At 38.7% G+C, this 25,725-nt stretch overlaps 1 protein-coding gene across 1 annotated transcript; it reads left to right on the forward strand.

The window, feature by feature from the left end:
* Window positions 1-6,575: 6,575 nt before the first annotated feature.
* Window positions 6,576-19,583, forward strand: TMEM18 (transmembrane protein 18). Its single transcript, XM_074895708.1, has 5 exons — window positions 6,576-6,646; window positions 6,842-6,962; window positions 10,995-11,049; window positions 12,081-12,174; window positions 12,268-19,583. Exons 1-5 carry the CDS (start codon window positions 6,599-6,601, stop codon window positions 12,355-12,357), a joined length of 408 nt encoding a protein of 135 aa, XP_074751809.1. The 5' UTR covers window positions 6,576-6,598; the 3' UTR covers window positions 12,358-19,583.
* The last annotated feature ends 6,142 nt before the right edge of the window (window positions 19,584-25,725 follow it).

Here is a 25,725-nt window from a genome sequence, read left to right on the forward strand (position 1 = left end):
GATTCAACAGAGGAGGATGATAAGCAAGAAGCAATAGAGGCCCCAAAGTACAAGGTTGATATCAAGTGTTCAGTCTCACAGATGAAAAGGCTGAGATCTCTCAGAACAATCATAAGTTCAAATAAATGTCTCCTCCAATTGCTGATCCTGCTCCTGCTGCTCCCTGCTCTATGCATCATGTACTTCCCCTGCATGTTAAAAATGAGGGGCAGGAGGGGCTAGGATGTGCCTTAAGGGCATGTCCTTAAGAAGAAAATACAGTGCTGACATCAAGTTTTGGAATCAGATCAGATACAACCATGAAAGTTGCCCTGCACACCCTATATACTTCTATTCCTTCTTGCCCTTTTATTACAATAGCTGTGTTGCAACTTAAATGCACTGTACTATGTGCCAGGTGTAATGCAGTCACACATCAAGGAAATGTAAAGATACTTAATTTCCATACCATCCAGTGGAATGACACAAGGTAATACTTCTGAGCTGAAAAACAATCAATGAAGCAATTCTGACAGAAGAAAACTTCAGAGGGAGTGAAAGTAAAGTGTATAATTAAAAGAAGGATCTAAGTCTGTCAGCACTGCTTTTTTCTTGCAACTACATTTGGCCTCTTCTACCCTGACTGGACAAAGACCCCAACAGAAGTAAAATCTGGTTGTTTTGCCAGAACACAGAAGGGCTTTGAAAAAATTCTGATGATATCTTTGGTGGGATTAGTGGAATAATTTAATAGGCGGTCATGTTAATAGGTAGAGAACAAAAAGACATTTGCATTTCAGACTGTCTGTATGGTTTGGGAATAGCGGAGGAAGAACAGTAAGCCTGAAGAAGCCTGAAGATATTCTGCACTGAGGAAAAAGCCCTGACAGAAAGTAGATGACAGAGATGAAGTTAAAGGAATAAGATTCTGGGGGGGAAAAAAAAAAAAAAAAAAAAATCAAAAAAAAAAATCCAAAAACATTAATGTTACTTCCAGGCTAATGCAATATTGTTTAGTGAACACAACTAAGCAATTATTTTTTCTCATTTAAATTGTGGAATCTTGGAAACAGAATAATTCAGGTTGGAAGGGACCTTAAGAGGTCATTCCAACCTCCTGCTCAAAGCAAGGTCTGCTATGAGGCCAGACTGTGTTACTCAGGGCTTTATCCATCTGGGTCTTAAAAATCTCCAAGAACAGACATCCCACAAGCTCTTTGGATACCTCTTCCATTTTTTTTATTGTCTTCATGGGGAAAAAGCTTTTCCTTATACCCAGCCCAAAGGTCTAGTTTTAATTCATGCACATTGTATCTCATTGTCTCACCACAGGAATAGAAAAGAGCCTGGCTCTATCTTTTTGATAAACTCCTCATAATCACTGGCAGGATGCTATTAGGTTTCCCCTGAAGCCATCTCTCCTCCAGGCCAAACAAATCCAGTTCCCTCAGCCCCACCCAGGACAAATCTTTCAATTCCCTGAACATTCTGATGACCGTCTGCTGAGTTTTTTTCCAGTTTATCATTATTTTCCTTGCATTTGAGGTATCGCAAACTAGATGCAGATGGGGTCTAAAGAATGCTGAACCCCTTAATCTCCTGGGTATGCTGTTAATACAGCCCAGGAGACTGCTGGTATTGCTTGCTGCCAGGACACACTGCTGGTTTGTGCCAGCTTTTTGCCCCAAGGTTCCCCAGGTTGTTTTCAGCAGTGCCGCTCCCCAGCCAGTCAGTCCAGTCTGTATCACTGGGAAACCAAAATTATAGGCCAATGAAGGTCAGACCTCTGGAGGTCATCCAGACCAACTCTCTTTCTCAAAAGCAGGGCTAACCTCAAGGTTAGATGAAGCAGCATCCATCATCTAAACCTGAAACCCACAAATGACATACACAAAACAATCCACAGGAAGTTTTAAATTCTATTTCTAAAGAAATATTATTATTAATATTATTTTCCAAGTACATCATAGACAATAAAAGCTGGTACTATAAAAAAGTAAAGAGATGACAGCAGCTGCAAAAATAATGGAAGCACTCAAAAATAATTATTTGATAATGGTAAGGACAGGGAAAGTAAAGGATTTTAGTGAAATGTGCATTAGAATGAATAGTAGACCCAGGCTCACTTCAGTTGCATTGGGAAGCAAGTGAAAATTTAAGACAGCTTTTGAGCACTATCATGAAAGTAAGGAAAATCTTCAGGACAGATAAAAATCATGGTCTGGAAGTGACCACAGCAACTATGTTCATCCAGACTCCTCTCCCAGGCTCAGCCTATTTTCATACTGAAACTGCTCATGATTCTCAAAGCTATGAAAAGATTATCCAAGACAATCAGTACAAAAGAGTACTCCACCAGGAACAGGCTGGGAGACAGGCAGGAGATGCAGAGATGAGCAGGCCCTGTCCCCACAGCAGAACTCAGTAGTGGGATCTTTGCAAAGCACAGAAATAGGGTATATGTGTCACTAACCCCCTTGTGCCCACCTCCTACCTCTGCCTTGACTGAGGCTCTGGTGAGAGGCTGCCCCATTCACCAGCTTGCTCATCTTCTCCCCAAGAGGGACACAGAAGATATCCATTGATTCTTCCATTAGTCCCCCAGGCTACCTGCCACGTGCCCCGAGTAGAATCTCAGCTCTGCTCACTTACTCGGGGTGGCAGACGGCAGGGTCCAGTACACTGCCAGACATATATATGTTCATGATTACATTAGCAGAAAAAGGAAGAGATGGGAAATGGGGAATATGGAAAGGGGAGAGAACAGCTTGGGAGAAGCAAAGGGAAAATCAAAGGGCAGCTCTGGAACCTTAGTTCTGTGAGAAAACCAGATCATCCTCACTGGGGGTCTGCACATCTTATGCTGCTGACAACTCTGATCATATCCTCAGAACCAAGCATCCCGTAGCTGGCAGAAGTGGCACGGAGCAGTTCACCCACCCTGCCTGGTAAAGGCAGCCAGCCATCGCTCTGACTGCACTGTCAAACAGAAGAATCTTGAAGAGCAGTGAAAGCCTCCCAACTCTGTCACTGAGTGTAACCTGTATGAAACCACCCACTCACACAAAGACCTTCACTACATCTGCCCAGATCCAGCTGATGAGATGAATCCCACATGAAGTAGTGAATAAAAGTTATGTGGACGTTGCTACATTATTGTCATTTGAGTTAACTTTGGAACTGTAATGGGAGATGGATGCCCAGGTACGTTGTTTGTTTGTCAAGGTTACAGTTGATGAGGTTGATGAACTTCTGTACCTGATGGCTCGATCTGGTCATAACTCACTGAAAGCAGTTGTCTGGCAAGGCTGCAGTCACACACTGTGATTGTGAGCAACAATCCATGTGACAAACCAAGGCCAGCATATCTGTACTGTGCAATCAACAACTCAAGTGCTCTTGAAAACAATGTACTGTAAGAATTTCCAGTTCTGCCCTGAGATCTCTGCCTGGAGATCAAGCTCAGGGACACCCAGCGAAGAACCTGAGCCTCACCAACTCCCAAGAAGACCCTCAAAGACTGGGTGGCCATAGATCTACATGCATGTTGTGGACAAGGACAGCAGAATAACTACAGGCTGTGATCCAAAAATCCCAACGTGTAACCTCTGATCTCCTGATCAGAGAATGCATCTGTTGTCTCACTGACTTAACTCATTGCACTAAGACATTTATAAGCTATTTATATTTAGTATTTTGTATATTTTAATTCATGTTTAAACACAAGAAAGTTCCTCATAACCTTTCCCCAAGAAACTGCATGTTTAAATTCAGACTGTTGTATATTGTTTCACCCACAAAAGCCTGAAAAGTTTAGATAGCTCAAGACAACCCCATCCCATATAAAAAAATCCAGGGTGCAATGGAACACACCCTGCAAAGATAGGACATTTAAAATATTAAATGCAAAGAATAAAATGGTGTAGGACATGTTTGCTCAGCACAAGGACAGCAGAAATTTATATTTATTTTTTTCAAAGGTATTTTAAGTATGGATTTCATATTGCAAAGCACTTTAAGTTCTCTAAGGCAGAAACCAAAAATGCATTATCACACAAGCAAACCTATATCTTAGAATCCTAATGAAACAAGACTATTACAAATTATCTAACTATCTGCTAACCTGAAGACTCATCAGACATAATAAAAGAAATTAATCATTTCCTGTACTTGTAGGGAACTTCAAAAACAAAAGTTCTTTTTCATTCTCATGAAGAATTGGAGCTGCATTTCCCTCAGTAGCAAGTATAAAAGGAACTTCCAAGTGGTCTCTAGTACAGCACCATAAGATCTGCTAGTGAACATCTAGGGCTACCACTAAAACCAAAATTTATCATTTAAGTTTGGGATTCCCTATCATAAATAGGCTTTTTTACCACCCAGCTTGTTTATTCAGCAACCTAAACTTAAGACAAACATCTGATTTTAGATACTTTCCTAAATAAAGGAGATTAAGTTTTTCAGTTGTAAAAAGGGAAAAAAATTCCTTTTACTAATATAATTTTTTTATTGATGTTTCATTCAATCTACTTGGATAATACTGCAGCGTGGAAAGAAATTACATAGGAATCTGAATCTTACAACAGAAAACTGAGACTGAGTTTTAGAAACTGTTGAAGTTACTTATAGGAACAAGAACAGAAATATTTATGTATTACCACTGGTGCTCTATATTTCTGGTTACTAGAGTATTTTTAAAATTTGGATCTAAATGTAGCATACCGGGTCTGTAAAGAACTTGTAAAGGGACAAATACACCGGCTTTTCCCTACGAAAGAGCAATGTATCTGTTAACCTTTTAAGCATCTTCTCTTTCACATTTGATTTTCCACTAAAAATAAATGAAATATAACCTATGCCACACAAAAGGTCTGGTAATACTTATGTATCTGCTACCACCTGCTGACAAACAGCATTATTGACTTTATCCTAGTCAATCTTAAAGAGGCAACTCCTATTTCCCTATAAGAAAGTTTCCACTGCTGCTACAGTGGCTGAAGTAAAAGCTACACAAAGTTTTTAATACACTATGTTGAAGCCATAGCAAACCAATAATTTCCTATTCCCCCATCTTATCTGCATCACAGATTCAGCACTGTCCAGCATATTCCACTCATAAAGCAGCTACTGTATCCTTCATTCACTGAAGCCCTTCAGCTATTGCAGATGCTTACTATAGTCAATTACAGAGCAATTACAACAAACTGTTTCCTCACAAAAATCCAAAACCATTTGATTTGTCACATCATCCATAAGACTTTCCAAATGACGTCAGTTTCTTCCGATGTTTCCCAGTCTACAACGTGGAATCAAAACACCTTTTTTCTTCCAGTCTTAAGAGCAGAATGGTAGCAGAAATTACCACCTTTGCATCACCTTACTTAATTTTGTAACGCTTTAAGTAAAAGCGTCAACTGGCCTCTAGATATTATTGTCAAGAAGATGACCAAAAACCTAAAGCACACCGAGAAACACATCCTTAGTTTCAGATATCTCACACTAGATTTGAGAAGTGTGACAGTGAAAAGAGACTAGTTCACAGTGACAACCTATATTTGGCTATATAGCAAACTAAATTAAAAGTATTTGTAATATTTACCTATACATGCGCTTCCATTTTGAAAATAGCCAAAACTTCACATCTGATTAGCCAAAGCATCAGAACAAATAATTTCATGAAAGCAGAATGTGGAGCTATATATGACAGTATAGTTTGTCTGACAAAGTTAATCCTATTAGGATTCATGAAGTCTCCTGTCTTAATTGACCGGAACCTGAGTTTGAAATCTCTTTTTAAGTGATTGGTCTTTAAGAGTGGTTGGTTCTTCCTGACCTACATGCATTTAGGAAAAGGAGTTATAAATGATTAGGGTTTAACCTTTTAAATGCCTCATTTACTTTCCACTGTTCAGTTTTGGGTATTTTTTCATTTGGAAATAAAAAAACAAAACCCAGTGTTTTTCAGTTGACCTATGCCCCTGCCTGGACTGTTCAGCTGGTTTTTTTTTTTGTCAGAAATTTCCAGCTGTGCTTAAAACTCTCTTTTTCCTCCACTTCCATCCCTGAAGTAGGTGAAGTCGATCACTGAGTGTTGCCAAGAGAAGGCCAAAAAGCCAACACCAATGCTGGGCCACTGATCCAAAGCACCCTGAATGTCTTGACACCAGCTTGAGTCCACCAAGCAGATCATGACAAAACACCCTTTCCCTTTAGCTTCTTAACTTCAGTTATCGAATGCTAGAAACACAGCTAGAACTATTAACTCTTGTCCGAAATTTAGGGTTACTTTTAAGGTTTCAGTCACACAACCAGGAGGGGTGGTTCTGAAGGTGCTACCCTCAGGAAAATCAGCTCGGCCTATCATGTACAGGCCCAACCACTAGCCTTTTCCTCTGAGGGCGTGAGGGAGGCCCTGGAAACACCACCTGTGAGACATGCAGCCCCTTGGCCCTCCACTGCCGTAAGGAAAAAGATGAAAATCTCCTCCCATCCTGCCCCTTGAAGCTAACACTGCGGGGCAGGGACCCGGCGGCGGCCGAAATCTCGCGAGAAGCCGCCCAACGGCCTGCGGCCGTTGGGCGGCTTCTCGCGAGATTTCGGCGCCCGCGTTGCCGCCGCCATGGAGGAGCCGCTGAGGAGCCCGCCGGGGCTGTCCGCAATCCTGGCTGTAAGGAGAAAGCTCGCCCGGGGAGAGGGGAGGAGGTGACCGGTCACCGCGGGGAGATAGGGATGGCCGCGCTGGGGTGCTGGCTCCTTCGTCAGCTTGGCACGGGGCGGGGTGTTGAGCGCGGCGTGGGACTGAAACGGGTTTTAGCGATTCTTTCTCCTGCCATAGCCTAATCTGCTTTCATTCTGACTGTAGAAGACGGACTGGTCCGAGCCCTGGCTGGTGGGGCTGGCGGTTTTCCATCTCCTCTGCTTCCTCCTAACGTGCATCTCCTTCCAGCACTACCGGGTGCAAATAGGGCACTTCCTCTGCATGGGTGAGTATAGTGTATTCCTGCTTCCGTGGACTGGCACTCGAGTGATAAAGAGCATATGCATTGCTGTAGCAGTTAATCCTGTCAAACAGCTGCTTTTGTTCTCATTGCCGTTGTTCTTGTGGGGGACTTTAACCTCCCGGGTATCTGCTGGGGTCACAGCACAGCAGACAGGGAACAATCCAGGAGGTTCCCGGAACGTGTGGAGGATAACTTCCTCACACAGCTGGTGAGTGAGCCGACCAGGGAAGGGACCCTCCTGGACCTGCTGCTTGTGAACAGGGAAGAGCTTGTGGGGGAGGTAAAGGGTGGAGGCCGTCTAGGGTGCAGTGATCGTGAGATGATCCTTGATCATGATTTTTGATCCTTGGAGAAACAAAGAGAGGGGTTAGTAAAACTGCCACCTTACTAACTTTGACCTGTTCAAAAGTCTGATTAACAAAGTCCCTTGGGAGGCTGCCTTGAGGGATATGGGAGTCCAGGAAGGCTGGGCATGCTTCAAGAGAGAAGTCCTAAAGGCACAGGAGCAGGCTGTTCCCGTGTGCTGAAAAACAAGCAGGCACCGGCCTGGCTAAACAGGCATCTTTGGCTGGATCTCAAGAACAGAAGGAGAATCTGTTGCCTTTGGAAGAGGGGCCAGGTCTCTCATGAAAACTACAAAGATGTGGTGAAGTTATGCAGGGAGAACATTAGGAGAGCCAAAGGACAGCTAGAGCTCAACCTGGCTACAGCTGTTAAAGATAATAAAAAATGTTTCTCTAAATTCATTAAAAAACTGTGGATATTGTCTACCTGGATTTTCAAAAAGCCTTTGACACAGTTCCCCATAGAATTCTCCTACAAAAACTGGCTGCCCAAGGCCTGGATGAGCGAACAGTCTGCTGGGTCAAGCACTGGCTGGATGGAGGGTCCCAGAGTGGTGGTCAATGGAGCTAAATCCATCTGGCGGCCAGTCACAAGTGGTGTTCCTCAGGGCTCAGATGTTGAACAGAAATGGTCCCAACACTTTATTGATGATCTTGATAAGGACATAGAGTGTATTATCAGTAAATTCGCATATGACACCAAGTTAAGCAGGAATGTTGATCTGCATGAGGATAGGGAGGCTCTACAGAGAGACTTGGATAGATTGGATCGGTGGGACAACGTTAATGGGATGAGCTTCAACAAGGGCAAGTGCCAGGTCCTGCACTTGGGCCACAACAACCCCCTGCATGGCTACAGGCTTGGGGAGGTGTGGCTGGAGAGCTGTGTGGAAGAGAAGGATCTGGGGGTTCTAACTGACAGGCAGCTGAACATAGCCAGCAGTGTGCCCGGGTGGCCAAGAAAGCCAATGGCATCCTGGCTTATATTAGAAATAGTGTGACCAGCAGAAGTAGGGAGGTGATAGTCCCCCTGTGCTCTGCACTGGTGAGGCCACACCTGGAGTATTGTGTTCAGTTTTGGGCACCTTAATACGAGAGAGATATCGAGGTGCTGGAGCGAGTGCAGAGGAGGGCAACAAAGTTGGTGAAGGGCCTGGAGAATAAATCCTATGAGGAGCGATTGAAGGAGCTGGGACTGTTTAGTTTGAGGAGAAGGCTGAGGGGAAACCTCATCACTCTCTACAGCTACCTGAAAGGACATTGTAGAGAGGTTGGTGCTGGTCTCTTCTCACAGGTGATTGGTGACAGAACAAGAGTGAATGGCTTTAAACTCCAACAGGGGAGGTTCAGACTGGACATTAGGAAAAACTTTTTCACAGAAAGAGTGGTCAGACTGGAATAGGCTGCCCAGGGAGGTGGTGGAGTCACCATCCCTGGATGTGTTTAAGGTCATTTAGATGAGATGTTGGGGGATATGGTGTAGGGGAGAAATTTGTAGAGTAGGGCTGATGGTTGAATCCCAAGGGTCTTTTCCAATCTGAATGATTCTGTGATAATAACTGTTTTCTTCATACACTTGCACAGTGTATGGTTTTATACTTTGCAGCAGATAAAGTGCATGCAAATTAGTATTTCTCTTGGGTGTCTGTACATGATAAACTGTTACAGAAGCTGGTGTGACCTATAACTATGTATTTATTTAGTTACCAAGACTGTATGAAGTAGTGACTTAAAACTTTGGCCTTAGTGAGGATCTGGAATAAATAAGGTTTCTGCATGGTAAGTGCTGTGTGTATCACAGCTTCCCAGGAAGTTCTTGCTCTGCTGGAGAAACAGAATAGAAACTGTCTGAGAACCAGCAGTTGCTTTCTACTCTGCCTTATTCTTACGCTGCAGTTCAGCAAATACTTTAAGCTGGATTCATTTCTGGAGCAGGTTCACCATATGCCCCACTGGCAGCTGTGGTAATGGCATGAGGAAGAGCAGGACTGGTTTGGTACATTGCAGTAACATCATGTGTTACCTCCAGGGGTTTATCAGACTGCAGCCTGAGAATCCACAGTGGCCTTGCCTAGACAAAGCTGTGTCTGTACGGCTGACTGGCTGAAGGTGTATCGTTTAATTAAGAAGGCATGAAGTTGGGTTTTACACAGCACTTCAGTTCTGTCATACTTTCAGGGTAGTGAAGGAAGAATGAGCAGTTGAAAGAGTTTTGCAAGCAAAAAGCCACTTGAAGACTACATGGACTTTTAAAAATACCATTTAGTGAGCTAGTCAAGTTGGGAGAGGAATTATAGCTCTATCAGAACTGTAAATAACTTCACTCAGCTAAAGCTAGAGTTTCAATAACTTTATCCCCCAAAAAGGCATTTAGAAACCTCAGTAATTTTTATACATCCACTTTTAACTGCAGAGTTTTAAATTTTCTACAGAGGGCAAAATAATGCCCTGTTCATGACACATTAGGCCTGAAAGGTCCCTATAAGCATACAGGTTTTTCTTAAATTTAATATTAGACATTCAGAATTTCCAATGACGTTATGTTTACTTTAGATTCTTTATCTATTCCTGGTGTTACTAGCACTAGTTTGATTGTTCAAAGTTTAACTGCATTGGAACTGATCATTGCTGGCTTTTTAATCCGGATATGATGTAAACTTCTTGTTAACAAGAGTGCATAAAAATATCCATATTGAGTCCAAACTTTGTTTTCACCTGAAAAATTGAACCACTTTTGATATGTTTGCAATATAAACGATTTTGTATTGTAGATAGTCAGGAGTAACTGAGGAAATTATGGAATTATCACATTTGTTTACCTTGTCAGGTGTGCAGCTATAGATATGTTTATATTGTGCTGTAGATATTTTTATATTGTGCAGTACCAAGCAGACATAATCCAGACCATGGTAAAACAAGATAGCAGTCTTTTGTGTCACCGGACTAGTTATTCAGTTGCCTTGTGCGGGTCCTCTTTAGCCACTGAATCTGGGGTTTTTTTCACTTTTTTTCTTGTGAAAAATGATACAAGAGCAAACTTAAAGTTTTGTAGTTGTATTGTTTTTCAGTTAAACGTGTGATTGCACTGCATTTTCTTACTGTCTTGAGGGCTCCATATTGCATATTCTTATTCAACAATTACATGCTAGTTTTCACCTGATTGCAGCAGACTACTGTGCTGTACACCTATTCAAAGTTTGTATTTTACCAAAACGTTTATATATAATTAGTACCCTGACTTAAGATAGTAATGTTAGATATAGCAGTGTGACACCATAACATCTAAAATGATAACTTAATTCCATATCGGTTTTGAGGAGTGCTGGCACTTCTTTTTTACAGAAGTAACTTAGAAGCAGTCATCAAGAAGATTGTTGGAAAAAATACTGTTGGGGTTTTTTTTTAATTCATTTGCATGCTCTAAGCTCAGATGAGTAGGATTTTATGTTTGTTTGTTTGCAATATAGTGGGTATGTTTTGTGATCACATTACACTTCTTAGTAACTGTATGGGGTATTTTCAACAGGAATTGGTTTTGTGCAGTTAAATATTAAATTTGTAATTTGATCTTTTGAGGATCAAGGAATTCTAATGTTGATATGTGTACATTGCAGAACTGATGGCAGTCTGTTTTTAAAAATTAATCTAATATTTTTCTTTTGTTGTACAGTGGGCTTAGTGTACTGTGCTGAATATATAAATGAATTAGCAGCCATGAATTGGAGGTAAATGTTTTCACTTTCATTTTTACATTTAAACAAATGTTATTCTAAAAATATTTTTTTATATTGATCCCAGAAAACATCAATTTAAAGAGTCAGTCGTGCCTCATCAGTAGAATGTGATGGCAGAGAGACTGTTGCATTGACTAATACTAAACTTTTAAACAAAACCATGCAGTACAGCATAGTTATCAGCTTATAAGAAAATATAGTTTTTAATAGCTAACATGTATTTATTGCACCACTTACCATCCATGTAAACACAGATTTTTTTAAGCTAAGTCAGAACTAAGAGAAAAGCAGAATGAGATGGTTAAGGGGAATAGGATGTAAAATTTGATTTTGTTTTTGTTGGGTGGTTTTTGATAGCTATTTATATTTAATAAGCTGAAGTTAAGCACCACTTCTCAAAAATAACACTACTATTTTATATACTTACATGTATAAAAAGCATCACCACTTGTCTGTTTTACTAAGCCTGGGTGCCAGAATTAAACTGATGGCTTATTTTCATAAGCACTGAAGTAACCTTTCCATGATATAACTGGAAATCATGTGTTTTAACACTACTTTATGCAGGCATCTAATTGTAAGCCTTTATGTTTCACTTAAGGCATACATGAACTAATTAACTTTGCTACGTTTATTATTTCTGTTAACTTTTCTAATATTAGTAATCAAAATACTTAAAGTCTTTTCAGACACTTCTAGGGTAAGCAGCATTTCTGATACACAAATAAATGTACTATTGTAGTCACACTAGTAAGTTAATTTATGGTTGTTTCATTTAGGTTTTGCACAGTAAAACTTTAAAGAAAAGAAAGACTGGTATTGTAATAAATATTCATAACTGATGAGTTACTGACTGTCTCTTTGTTCTGACTTAATACAGTAGAATGCTGCCTGTGTTTGGGGATCCCAGGAAGTAGGATTATCTGTACAATGTCTGTGTTGAATAGTTAGTGTGAAATGGTATGTGAACTACACTGAATAAAGCTTCCTCTTTTATTTTTATTTATTTTTATTTCTTTCAGGTTGTTTTCTAAATATCAATATTTTGATTCGAGAGGAATGTTTATTTCACTTGTATTTTCAGCACCACTGCTGGTGAATACTATTATAATTGTGGTATGTATGTGTTCATTTATATTGATGCTTGCATTAAATTGATAAGTAAGTGTATGTGGATCAGTTAAATTTAATCATTTACTTACTTTTCAGGTTACCTGGGTTTACAGAACTTTAAATGTAATGACCGAACTGAAGACACTACAGCAGAGATTGAAAGCAGAAAAAGAGAAAAAGAAGTGAAAGCACCTTTTTTTTTTTTTTTTAATTGTACTAAAACCTGTCCAGGTAATCAATCCTTCTGTATGTTTATCCAGAAATGGCAGTGGTTTTGTGTCTGATGTGAAGAGGACTTTGCAACCTGTGGCCATGGACAAAGCAGGTGAAAGCAGTACGATTGAACCGTCTGTGAAATTGAGACACCCAGTCTTAACAGGTCTTTGTGCCCATCAATGTAAGATAGTTTTCCACCATGACTAAGGCTGCTAGTATTGGGGAGACACAATCTTCCAGTCTGTTTCCATTTGCCTGTGGTTTTTTTAACCATGTCTTAACTGTGTATTTATCTGTTATTCAGTCTTCTGCTGCATAAGGCAGTTGGAGCAGTGTTGTGAATTCCAGTAAATGGTGGATTGCATTCAGAATACCTCAGGAATCCATGCTTCTATGAAGTATTTAACTTCTTTAATAATCAAGTTTCATACTTCCTATGGTATTGTGTTCCAGTAGTGTTTTATAAATAAAATTATCTACTGTATCTTAAACGGATTTAATTTGTATTGGTTTTTGATCGGATTTTTTATTACATTTTTCTCAAAAATTCCCAGTTTGGTAAAATCTTGTATTTAATTTGTATAAGTAATTCAGAATAATCTGCATTTTTTTCAGTTTATATGTCATGATTTTAATGCTGCTGGATAAATATCTTTTCTTAAAGCGGGATGAAATTTTGATAGTTTTTGCTTATTCGTAGAACAGAAAGGAAGGAGAGAAACTTTGTAATGCTCTATGCAATTTTGTTCCTTTTTTTATGCTTTCTCTTTTTTTAATAAATAACTGAAAATGAAAAATTAACTCTGGTAAAAATGAAGAAGACTTCAGTTTTGCCCAGAGTATCCTGTTTTTATTGGATTAAGGAAACTGCAGAGGGGGAGTGAACACAATGGAAGACTGTCCAGACATATTTAGTAAAAGTTGCATCTGGAAGCAGTTAAACATTTCTGTGGAGACCTAAACTTCTGTAAAATAGATGTCATTAAAGACATAGGAAAGACGATCTACAAAATTGAATTTAGACTAATGTGAAGAACAGTTGGGTACAAAAACACAGTACAAAACCTAAATTTTTAAGATAAGTATTTTTGAAATTAATTTTAAATACTTGAATAGACTTTACAACAGTGGAAACACAGGCCTGAGGGAGATAAGCAGATGCATATGCACACATGGTTTGTGAGTCTCCTAGTTTGGGAGAGAGTGAAACTTTCTGGAGGGCTTCACAGCATTCTGGAAAGGCAGTGCAGTGTTAGTCTGGGATCCCTTTCTTTACCTTTCCCAGGGATTAATTTAGCATGGCTCTCCTCAGTCATTGCTCTGTCAAGAATGGGGGCAGGTAGGCTACTTTGTATTAGCAAACTAAATAGATGCAGGCTTGCTATGTTGTCCCATAATCGTCCATTCTGTTGCAACTCTAGATGCAGTGTTGGGTAGTGTCAAGTTTCACTGCTCCATGAGAACATCTCTACTGGTCTGGTAGATAGCATGTGCCTTTTGGGAACAGTCCCTGTTCTGAAGGAGTGAATAGAATCTGTCCAAATGGCTGCAAGATAGGCTGTGGCACCTGTCTTCAGGACCAAGGAGCAGGCCTCTTTGGTTTTAAATAGATAGATGTAGTCCTCCCAGGCTTGTTAGAGAAGTTCAGCTTTGCTATTAACAATCTGAGTGGGAGAGGTATGAAATTTTTCATATATGGCCCTAAGCATGACCACACAAATGTGCTCCTGACTTTCCCCTTGTGAACTGTTCTGCAACAATATCAATGCACAACTCATTTAGTATCACACACTTAAAGCTGTAGTACCTTGTCATACAGAGATGGCACCTGTTACCAGTGGCCTTTGGTTTCACAGCACGTATGAATGTGGTTCACAGTAAATGAGGTGGTCAGAGCAGCTAAGCAGCAAGTCTCGCAGTGGAAAACAGTGTGCCTTATTTAGTACATTCAAGGCAAAATTTCTTCAAATAGTTCAGTATCTTGTCTTCTTTCTTGTGTGTGAGGTTGGAATAATGGAAATCCCGTCTTCTGTAAGTATGTGAAACTGGTGAGCTATAGCAATTAGAATTGTCTAGCATAACATAGACAAGATAACGGAAATTACTTCTGTATTGCCCAATTTAGTCTTGCTTGGCACAAGATTTGCTAGAGAAATTCTCTCTACCTTTGGGGATCCCAAGTGAAGTAGTTTTGTGCTTGCTTAAATTTTCCTTCCTCTCAGTGTAGTTGACCTTTCAAGCAGTATTTAATTGTGTTGCATTTCAGAGTAATTTTGCCCTTTAATATAAGATCCAGGTCATGACAGCCCTTTAACAAAGTTGAAGGACGGTGAACCCTAAAATGTGAGTGGCAGGTGCTTTATATTTAATTAGCAAGTAAAAATCTGTTTGAGATGTATATTATCTGTTGATTTCTGATAGCACTGACAATGTGATAGCTAGGAGGTGGATAATAAGTGGTTTAGAAAGTATCGGTTTGATGGAGGGTTTTTTGTCTCCTAGAAGTATTGCCAAGTGAAAGTATAAACAGCTTCAAGTTCCAAAATTACATCAACATTTTTTTGAAGGATGAACATCTCAGCATGTACACTTCAGAATTGTAAGCTTGGTGTTTTTGAACCTCCCTGACTACTGAAACTATAATATGTAAATGTAGTAGTTGTATAAGGTAAATTTTCACTAACACAAAAATATGGTTTCCATATACGTATTCAGAAAAATATTCCCATTTTCTACGTCAGGAAGACTCAAACTTTTATCGGAGTTGTCCTCTACCTAACCCAGCCTAAGAAACACTAGTTTGAGAGCTAAGTTTTTTAAAAAAACCCAACAAACTAGGTGTCTTTAACCATAAAAGAAACCCTCAGAATTAAGTAAAGTGTGGCTTTCCTTCATTATGTGTCTGGATTTATGAAGTGATAGTGCAATAACATAATGTAAGGTCCTGCTTGCTGACAAACCAGAATAATTACATCATGAATTTAGAGGCTGTTCTGCCTACTTAGAATTTTGTATGTGTAAGTGAATGAGAGCCAAATGTTCAAGGCTGGTGGAATACCTTTGCTTTTATTTGGGAGACCTGAATTTAGGTTGCTTGCAAAGAGCTTGATTATTTCAGTTTGGAACATACGTTCAGAAAGACTGTTAGCTGCTCAGCTGCATCCTTTGGAGAGCAAGATGAGACAGAGGAGGTTTGTTACCGGTTCTGTGTACCTTGCAGGCAGTGACTCATATCTTCAGCGTTCCTTAACATGTCTTTCCACAACAACACATGGTGTCAGCTAGCGTGGAAAAACATTAAAAGGGAGAAAGTAATATTAACCTGGCAGCTTTACCATAGTAGAAAGTAGTTTTGTTGCATATAAATCTGTGAAAAGATAGATTAGCAGAATTTGCTTGGCAAACTTCCTGGAGTTTGAAGTTGGCCTCATTCCCTATGGAAAAGTAATAACTGAGATGACATGAGTTTCCAAGCATGAGAACCTAGAATTCTCTTTTTCCACATCCACTGAAATGCCATATCCTTAGCTTGGAGTGTATTTTCACCTTTTCTTGGACCAGTGAATCTCATTATGCTAGGCAAAATGGAACCAATCCAATAAGAGAATTTGAATGTCTGTTCCTCAGGAGTATTTGCTAGCTTAGTAGACACGTGTTTTGGATATCCCCATCTCCCATAAAAAACACTTATCTCCCAAAGGCACAGAAAGACAGTAGGTTGAGGTCTTCTGCATCCTTGTGTGTATTCTAAATGAAGAACATGAAGGACAGTCTTAATACTTTTCATCAGCTGGGTCTTAAAAGAAGGCTGAGACTACTAAATGGAGGAAAAGTCTATGGAGAATTGCTCTATGGATTTTGAGAATCATAAGCTCAGATCTTGAACTCTTTTTTTACAGGAACTGGGAATGTCGGGAAAAAGAGGAGTAATGATTCTTTGTGTGAACAAGATAGAAAAGAATACAGCTGTAATGTAGGGAATGTTCTATTTCTTTAAATACAGCTAAACATTTTTTGCTTTTATTGTAAGCTTGATTAAAAATTGGAGGCAAAATGTAATTTTTCACTGTAGATGAATACAGCATTTTTATATCAAATGTATCTGTTTAGGAACCTCAAGTATTGTGTATGTCTTTTAATGGTTTTAATATTTTAAAATATGTCTTATAATATTTTAATGTGTTTCAGCAAACCACAGGTATTCTTATTTTTCTGTGCATCAGGGGAAGAAATCATTGCAATTAACTGAAGTTGCCAGTGGATGTCACTATCTCACATACAAAAGCTGACTCAAAGCTTTCCTTTCGAGCCAGTTCTGTAGGGCTTTTCACTGTAGCTTCATAAATACTTTTTGCAAATTTTGGGATGGCCAGGAAAGCTTGGACTGCAGCCTCTGAAAGCATAAATTGTTAGCTGAGCTCCAAGACACATCTGCAGTCACTTGGAAATGTTTATCGATACTCTTGCTTTCTATGTTAAAAAGTACTTGTAGCAGTGATGATGTGCATATATGCTTCCAGAGTCAGGACTGTGTGGGTATTTTGTGTTTTAAAGCTTCTTAATGAGGCAAAGAAAGAAATAGTCCATTTGCTCATACCTACATTTTATATGGAGGAGCCTGCCTTCAACCAATTTAAAAGAAGTATAACAACATAAAATAAAACAATTATTGTGTGAATAATATGCAGGAAAGCTTACTGAAGCAGTCTGGTTCATGAACTGACAGAGCTTATGCATGTCTTCTGTTTCCTTGTGATTTACCCTTGCGTAATGCATTGTTACCAAGTCTGTCCTTAGTATGTTGTGTAGCTAGCAGTCGGTTATAGTCATGATTGAAGTTCTCAGAAGTCACTTCAGACTTTCTCCACCATCTGGAAGACAGTACTTAGCAGTGTTGAGGGGCTTTATGACTTCATTTGAGAAGTTGCAGTTGCAGAGTTTTCCACTGGGTGTTCCCCTTTGTGCACCTGATTTTGAACCTGTTTTTATTTATCCTTGCAATTCATATGAATTCTGTTTCCACACAGCATTTCTTTACAAATACAGACTTTCAGTTTGAATGGGCTTCAGTCTCTCTCCTGTGCTTTACATGCATGCACATACACATAATGACTCTGAAAACGTTAGGCAATTATAACCCAGCATGCTTGTGAAATGCCAGCCTGGTAACTCAAAACTGATGTGCTTTGTGGACCTCTCTTTTGTCATCTATCTTCTTCTGACCAGTTCCTCCAAATTGTGGCCATATTTATGCCACTGTTTTGCTACAAAACTAGAACAGTGTTGTACTGAATAGGAGGTATCCTGGAGGACTGAAAAGCAAGGCCTCTACATTTCCTGTATTTGTGTTTATAGTTTCATTTAAATGTGAACTGTAGGAACCTTTCTCATATACTTCACAGGCGTGATGAAGCCAGGAAAAGAGCTGTAACTGGTAATATGTTGCACTGCTACAAGCACTGACTTTAAGTGGTCTCACTGAAATCATGGTCCTGTTTTCTTTGGCACTGTCCAGGGTTAGAACCAGTTGAAACCAATGTCAAGATGAACTGTGCTGCCTGTTTCATCTGAAAATGTTGTAATAATTAGCAAGGCATTCACCAGAACTGATTGGAACAAGGCACATTTCTTAAAATGGACAAGTCCCAAGTGTCGTTTATAACATGCTTGTTAATCCAACCCTGAATCAAATAAATACCATCTTGTATACCTTTCCTCCCTTCTGATCCAGTAAAAACCTGAGAAAAAGGGTTTGCAACGTGACCTGAGGGGAGGCAGAATGAAGTTCAGCTGGACAAAGAGGTATGAGGCTAGGACCCTTCACTGAAATCATACTTGTCTCTCAGTTTTAAGTTTGTGTAATAAATACACCTAGGTAGTTTCAACTACCGGGGCAGGATGTGAAATTGTTCATACAATTAGGACTGATATAGCTTGATATTAAGGAATACTAAGCTTAGAAGTGTTTTAATATGGTGGAAACAAGCTTTTAGAAATTCTTCATTTAATTAATCATGCTGTGGAATTGGAATAAATACATGAACAAAGGTAGAAGTGTGCTATTCCTTTGCAGTCTGCAGTAATGATCTACCCAACAGCTCATTAGTAATATATCTTTAGGTAATATATAGTGGGAGAATGATTCAAAACGTGAATCACTTTAGGTCCGTAACTGACCTAACTGAATCTTGCCTCTGATACTATTCACCTTGATTTAGGGATCAGCGCGAGTAATCAAGTTCCTATAGCCACCCTGGAGAGAATGTGAACTCAAGCAAAAGCATCAGAAAAATCAGGAAGTTGATGTACCAAACAAATAATACACAAGTCTTCAGCCCTTCATAGCAAAGTATTTTCTAGCAGAATTCAGGGGACTGTAAACTTTGTTTAAATAAATTTGATCCACAGTGATGTTGTAAAATGGGATTAGAAATAGACTTAATGGCTTTACTTAAAGGTGTTGGTTTTATAGGTTAATTAATAGACCTTTTGTAAGTAATCACAGTGTTTTTAATTCACAGAGTCAACACAAATGAAACAGTCCAATTTTATCTATGCACTTGTTTCAGTGGTCGTAAATCCTAAATTAGACTAATTTTTCTACAGTAATTATCAAAAAGCAGGACACAGCATCCCTCTGATTAAGAAAAAATTATTTATAAGAAGACCTCATGAGACCAATTCCTTTCTAGCAAATTGGTTTATTGATTTTTACCATCAAAATTTCAAATTAATTAGTAAATAGTGTGTGTTACACAAGTTTTCTGAAAATTTAACATGCAAGATTAGCTGACTGGATTTATAGCAAACAATGGCAATTGTAATGGTATATGATTTCCATGTAATTCTCTCTGAAATAAAAGTTAAAATATTCCGAAATATTATATAGAGCTTCTTCAGAAACTGATTTGTTAGTATCCGTTTGATATTTTTAAAAAGAATTTGAAAATTTGCAGAACACAGAGTTTATAGGTAAGCTGTGATTCCCTAAACCATTCACTTCTATAAAGTTTATAAAAAGTGGCAAGTTTTATATTTGAATGAACTATACTGGAGAGGTTGATTTATACATCTATGTCAGAAAAGAGAAAGAAGTCTCCTTCAGGCTCTGAAGAAACTCAGGGAATTTATGACTTTCAAGACATTAAGAGAAATCATCCAAAAAGACTCTGACATCACAATTTTGACACTTTAAGTGGAGGGAAATACACTGGAGTCTTTCAGACCTTTTTGTAATATAAATTGCAAGTCATATCAATGTATTTGTAAAGTGAGAGTAAAATTAATCACTTAAAACAACTCATGGTTGTATCGTGATCAAGAAATATACAATAAATGCCAAGTAAGCTAAAATTACAGAAAAAAATTATCATCACATTTTTTCAACTGACTGCTTATTTAATTCTTGTGTATGCTAATACATATTAATATTGACAAATTCCAGACTTCAGTAGCTCAAAATTGTCACAAAAAATCCTTTCAGTTGAAAGATGGAGACCTTGTCCCCTCAAAATAAAATCTACCCTCTTTTAAAAGTCTGGCTGAGGCTTCATACAAAATGTTGAATGAAAATGCTAAAAGTAAACTAATTGCATTAAAGTTAATATTCATTGCACTTCTTTTACTTAGAAAATTATGGGTTAAAATACTACTAGTCAGAATATTATGCTTCAGGTTTTGTTGTATGTATGCCCGTTAAGTAGACACATATTAATTCAGTTCTAATTGGCAACAGCCATTATCATTCAATATCATTAACTGCGTTATTGTAGAAAATACCCTTATAGAGTGGTCATCTCATTTAAATTTAACCCAGTTAAGCGTGGTACGCTATAGCTGTATTAACTCATCAAAAAAAGATGAAGTGGAGAATATGTGTAATTGTTTCAATGAAATACATAATTGGCAGTATTACGTCTTAGCTAGAAAGCAATCAGTTTGCTTTATAACCCTTAGAGGGCTCCATTGCTATGTAGTACTGGAAAATAGACAAATCTGACATCTTAACATGTTCTGACATCTACTGTAATTTAATTTAGGCCTTATATTAACTCTGTTTACATGGTTTTAACTGTGTGCAGAATCTTCCAAGCTGGTTAAAAGGTCTGATGACGTAGATTTAGGATTCTGAGATGAAGTAGAATGTCTACAAAGCTGTTATGTATAGATTTACTAGAATTAGTATCATAAATGTGACAGGACTCCCAATTCCCAGATTTCAAAAGCATGAGGACTGGTCCAGAGGCAAAAAGATTAAATCATGACTTAATAATTTCTCATGATTTTCTCAATGCTTCACTGTCCATCCAGAATGTGTGTAAATTACATCATTGCAGTGCAGCTTTTTCTCTTTAACAAGCTAATATATGTAAAGAGGTTGGGGCAGGGTGTTGCCTCTGAACACCAAATCTCTTACGGAGGAAGAAGTGTAAGAGTCCCCCTTTTTCTTTCTGCCAGGGGATTCAGGTGTGACTCAGCTCCTTTCTAGAGGCATGAAAACAAGAGTAACAACAGCTCTAGCAAGTAAGTATTTGATACAAAAGAGAAGAAAGAGCACAAATGTGGTAACACTGAACTCGCATCTACGTGTCAGCTGCATACGTCTAGAAGAAGATGCTATTGTAAATGCCAAAGTGAGGACTACCCCACTACCTGAGACATAAGAGACCTAGAAAGACAGTTGCAACTTCACAGATGGTTCCCTTGCATTCTGTGTGCACAGCAAATGGGAAGGGATCTGGAATGGAATGAGTTAAAGCATGCATAGGAAAAAAATCGGGTGAAACAAGGCATTGAAGTCAGATATGCTTTAGTTTGTTTAAAGTAATTTTTTTTAAAAAGTAATATTTTGAAGAAAAAGGTAAGAAGAAAACCAAGGCAAATAATAAGCAGAGGAAAAACTGCATGGAAAAAACCACACATGATGTGGAAGTTTTGTGGCAGTTGGAGGAAATGGGAGAGCAGGTGTTCATTTCTGCATCTGGGACAAAGAAAGAAGACAGTTACCTGAGGGAAAAGAGAAATGGACAATTAAGTAAAAAGGAACATTCCTTACAGCCTGTCAGCTTTCTCTGGGAAGAAAGTGGCACATTCTTGTCTGTAAAGATTCTCCACAAAACCTCCTGTGAGAGGGACCAAAATTACGTTCCTCATGTAAGCTGCGAACTCTTCTAAACCCATCAAAACATGAGAATGAAAACTCTCTTTCAGAAATATCAAGCAAACACTTAATAAATAGGTCAGTGCTGAGAGTTAAAAGCCATTTAACCTCATGCACTGCCTCCAGCAGTCTGGTGAAGAGGGAGACTGCCCACAAGATATTACTCCCTGTTCCTTTACTTTGTGTATTAGGGTTTGCTTTATGAGTCAAAATGTTTCCCTCAGCTCAGTTCATATAGAGCATGAAGAAATTAGCCATGACCATTTTAGCTCACAAATCAGGCAACCACAAAGAAGTGTCTTTGCCAGGATCAATACTTTGCTGTGCATTTTCAGACTCGCCTGATCGGAGCTCCCCAACATGAAAGTGCTGCCAGCATGATCTCTTTCTCGACTGCCTTTCCCTCGCAGTGGAAATCGTCTAGTCACTACTGGATTCAGTGTCAGGAGACTCATTCAGAAGGTCACTGGTTGATGATGTATCCTGGAGCATGCTAAATAACCTCCCTACTGAAAAAGAAGAAACTACCCACATTGCTAAGATTCTTTTGTAGTCTTGGTGGGAATGGACTCTAAAACCAAAAATGTATTGTTATGAATATGAGTCTTTATTCTTGAAGGAGTTAATTTTCCAAGATAATAGAAGAAACTAGGTATCCTGGCAAAATGGGATGCTAAGAAACCAAAATTTTATGCCATCTTAATTTATTTTTCTGATACTAGTAAGTCTCCTATCTAAAATAAGAAAATAAGATTTTAAGTTAAATGGACTGTAGTACCAGTAAGAGTAGAATAGTTTAAGGTAAAAATTATGTATGGGATATATGAAAGTTACAGTAAATTTAAAAGAAATAGGCAGGAAGGAAGGAAAATTATTGCATGAATCATACTCCCTTGGGTAACAGTGTCAGCAGACTTGAAATTATCATGTTGCATAGGACAAACAGATGAGCAAATTGATGAGTAACTGGCAAAAACTTTTTTTTTTTTTCTTGAACACTGAACTAGCAAACAGCAGTTTTTATATAATAAAGATGTGAGGTAATCGCTACCATCTCTCTGAAAGTCAGAGCTATAAAGAAGGACATAAAAGAGCAGATGGTATGTTATGAGGATGCCCTAACAAATGCAGGCAGCCATACTACTGCAAGAATGTTTCTTCATGGACCAATTTAATCACAGTGAATGGATTTTGCCCTTATTACTTTATAGCAGGTACTTCTGGCATGGTTTAGCCCATTCTTTACACCACATGGCTCAGATTTCTTAACTAGAAGGGATTGAATTTAAGCTGATTCTTTCTGGGGCTAGATTCTTTCCTCCTGTTCGAGTGAGAGCCAACACGTAAGCAGTTTGGATTATCAACGAGTATTGACTTGGGCCCTAAACTGACAGTATAAGCCAGTACTTGTTTAAACTCTTTGAAACTTTGTGTGTATCTATCTTGGTGTGATCTCCCAAATGTATTTTTTTTAGTTCTGTCTTAGTTAGGCAGGGAGGTAGTGGATCAGATGTATTTCACTCTGCAAGTTTTTATGATTGCTCTCATACCTTGAGGTGATGCCAGCAATTTCCTTCCTGTCCTCGTCCTTTTCTTTCTCTGACTTTTCTGAAAACTTAGTATTTTCCTCTTAAATGAGATTACATCTTAAAAATAGTGAGCAACTCTGCACTACGGCGAGATTTCAAGACAGCTCATTTAAACATTACACATTATACCACGTACGAACTTTAGTTATGATTTCCCAAACTGTAGCGTGGGAACAGAAGATAATAGGTTCCCAAGTAGGGTGTGAGAGCAGTTGTGATGTGCTGCAATGTGATAGTATGCTTACTGTTAGTGGTAGGGATGGAAGTGCAAATGGTAAAAAAAAAAAATGCTCCAAATAAACAAATTGGAAATTGCTAATAAAATTGGACCTGTTGGAGTGGGTCCAGAGGAGGCCCACAAGAATTATCAGAGGGATGGAACATCTCTCATATGAAGAAAGACTAAGAGAGCCTCGAGAAGAGAAGGTTACAGGGAGACCTTATTGCAGCCTTTCATACTTAAAGGGGACTTAAAAGAAAGATGGGGACAGACTTTTTAGCAGGGACTTTTGCAAAAGGATAAGAGGTAATGGTCTGAAACTAAGAGGGTAGGTTTAGACTAGATATAAGGAAGAAATTTTTTACAATGAGGGTGGTAAAACTCTGGAACAGATTGGCCCAAGATGCCCCATCCCTTGAACCATTCAAGGTCAGGTTGGACAGGTCTCTGATCAACCTCATCTAACTGAAGATTGCAGGGGGTCGTTCTTTGCAGGGAGTATTGGACTAGACGACCTTTAAAGGTCCATCCCAACCCTGACTATTCTATGATTCTATGATCTGACCTGCTTTACTTTGCAAACCTTCTAATTCCTTATGTCAATACGCAGAAAATGCTATAATACCTATTCTCAAATAATATGATTATTAAAACAGCGTTGGCTTCAACACTTAAATACAAAGATGAAATATTGTTTGTTTCTACAACTGCAGTCTCAGGGGTACTTTGTTTGCAATGCCTGTCTTTTAATTTTTTAATTTGATACTAGGAAATGTCAAATGATGTCAGGCCCCTCCAAATCAAAATACTTCAGGCCCTGTATGAACCTTCAGCCCTCAATGTATTCAAGAATTTTTCTGTTTTCAAATAAGCCACCAACTAAAACCCTTAAGGACACTGACAATTTCAGTGTAAGAAAGGTCTGTTTTCTCTGCTGAAAGCTGGGAAATTAAGTCTACTCCATGAAGTTTACCAAATTCTACGCTTAATATGTCCATTTTCTATGTCTAGCAGACATTTTCTTCACACCATAGTCTCTGGGATAAATGTTTATAAAAAGCTGTCATTTTGGATTCCTGTTTTGACTTCAGTTTGAAAAGTTCATCATAATCTATCCCACTGTAAGGAAGAATAGGAAACCCTATCAGGGATTCCCACAAAGACTTCCCTTTCTAACCCTCCCTCGAGGCAGGACAATCACCCAGACTAATGAAAACCAATGTCCATTAATTTGGCACCTGACAGAATGCATCCAGCTTTGAAGTAAGAGGCAGTGCTGTGTTTTTCCTCACACTCTCTTTATCACTCTTTGTTGTTTAGGAAAGTGGCTTAGCCTTTCTGTAGGTTTTCACAGGAGGGAACTCCACCTTATTCCAGTGGCTGACAGTTCTGGGTCTGCCTGCAAGCTCCAAGCAAACTGAAGATGCAGGAGAGGACATTCTCATTGAAAGCAAAGGAGGTGATCTAATGAACATGCATATTGCTTTCCACTCTTGATTTTGAGATCATCTCAGGATTTTATGGCCTGCCATCCTAGTTTTCCAAAGTGATTACCTTTTCCCTTTATTAGACTTTATGGCTATCTACTTCATTTATCAATAATTTAGAAACTGTTACACACTGTTGGGTGGACACCAGTTGTGCTGTACAATACTGTCATTATTTGACATTAGAACACTGCTTGTCTGTTCATTGTGTAGGTTATATTTCCTAATTTTTCAAAAGGATAAAAATAACTGATTTATAAAGATAGAATATTATATTCCTGTACTAAGACATAGTAAAATGAATAAAATAAAGGCTCTGCTCTATCAGACCAAATCCATTCCAGTGCCATGTCTCTGACAGTGGCCAATAGCAGTTACTTTGTGAAGTGTGTAAGAACAAAAACATCTTACATCCCCAGCATCCTGCCACACACCACCTGGTGAGTTCTGCTGTGGGACTTCTTGATAAAAAGGCTGATGTTAAGGAGCCTTTGATACACTTTGTTTCCCCAAGACTTTTCCTTTTTTTTTTTTTTTTTTTTAATTATTAAAAATTTTAGTAATGATAATGCTAATTTGCTTGAAGTTCTTCATCATTTTCCAAGCTTTCAGTGACCTCTAGTCAGCTCTGAAAGCAAAGTATTTGAATGCATGTGAGCTTGTACACTGTACATGAGATCTTATACCAGGTATCTGATTCCAGATAACTGGACTATCTGGTCCCTGTTTAAAATGATAGGTGAATGCCAATCTGACTTGCTACCTTATAGGTTGACAAATTTAATGTCAACAAATAATGTGTCTACTTTTTTGTCCTCCTAAGTGAGGGTGAGTGAGGTTGTTTTGGCAAAATATATGTCAATAATGGATTGAAACTGATGT

This window comes from Athene noctua, chromosome 1 (genome assembly GCF_965140245.1).
Source record: "Athene noctua chromosome 1, bAthNoc1.hap1.1, whole genome shotgun sequence".
Taxonomy (NCBI): domain Eukaryota; kingdom Metazoa; phylum Chordata; class Aves; order Strigiformes; family Strigidae; genus Athene; species Athene noctua.

Bases quoted from the DNA above. Each gene is read 5' to 3' on its own strand.
- TMEM18 (XM_074895708.1), top strand. From the start codon at position 6,599: ATGGAGGAGCCGCTGAGGAGCCCGCCGGGGCTGTCCGCAATCCTGGCT. The intron at 6,963-10,994 runs GTGAGTATAGTG...TTTGTTGTACAG, and splicing joins AGGGCACTTCCTCTGCATGG to TGGGCTTAGTGTACTGTGCT. The intron at 11,050-12,080 runs GTAAATGTTTTC...TATTTCTTTCAG, and splicing joins TTAGCAGCCATGAATTGGAG to GTTGTTTTCTAAATATCAAT.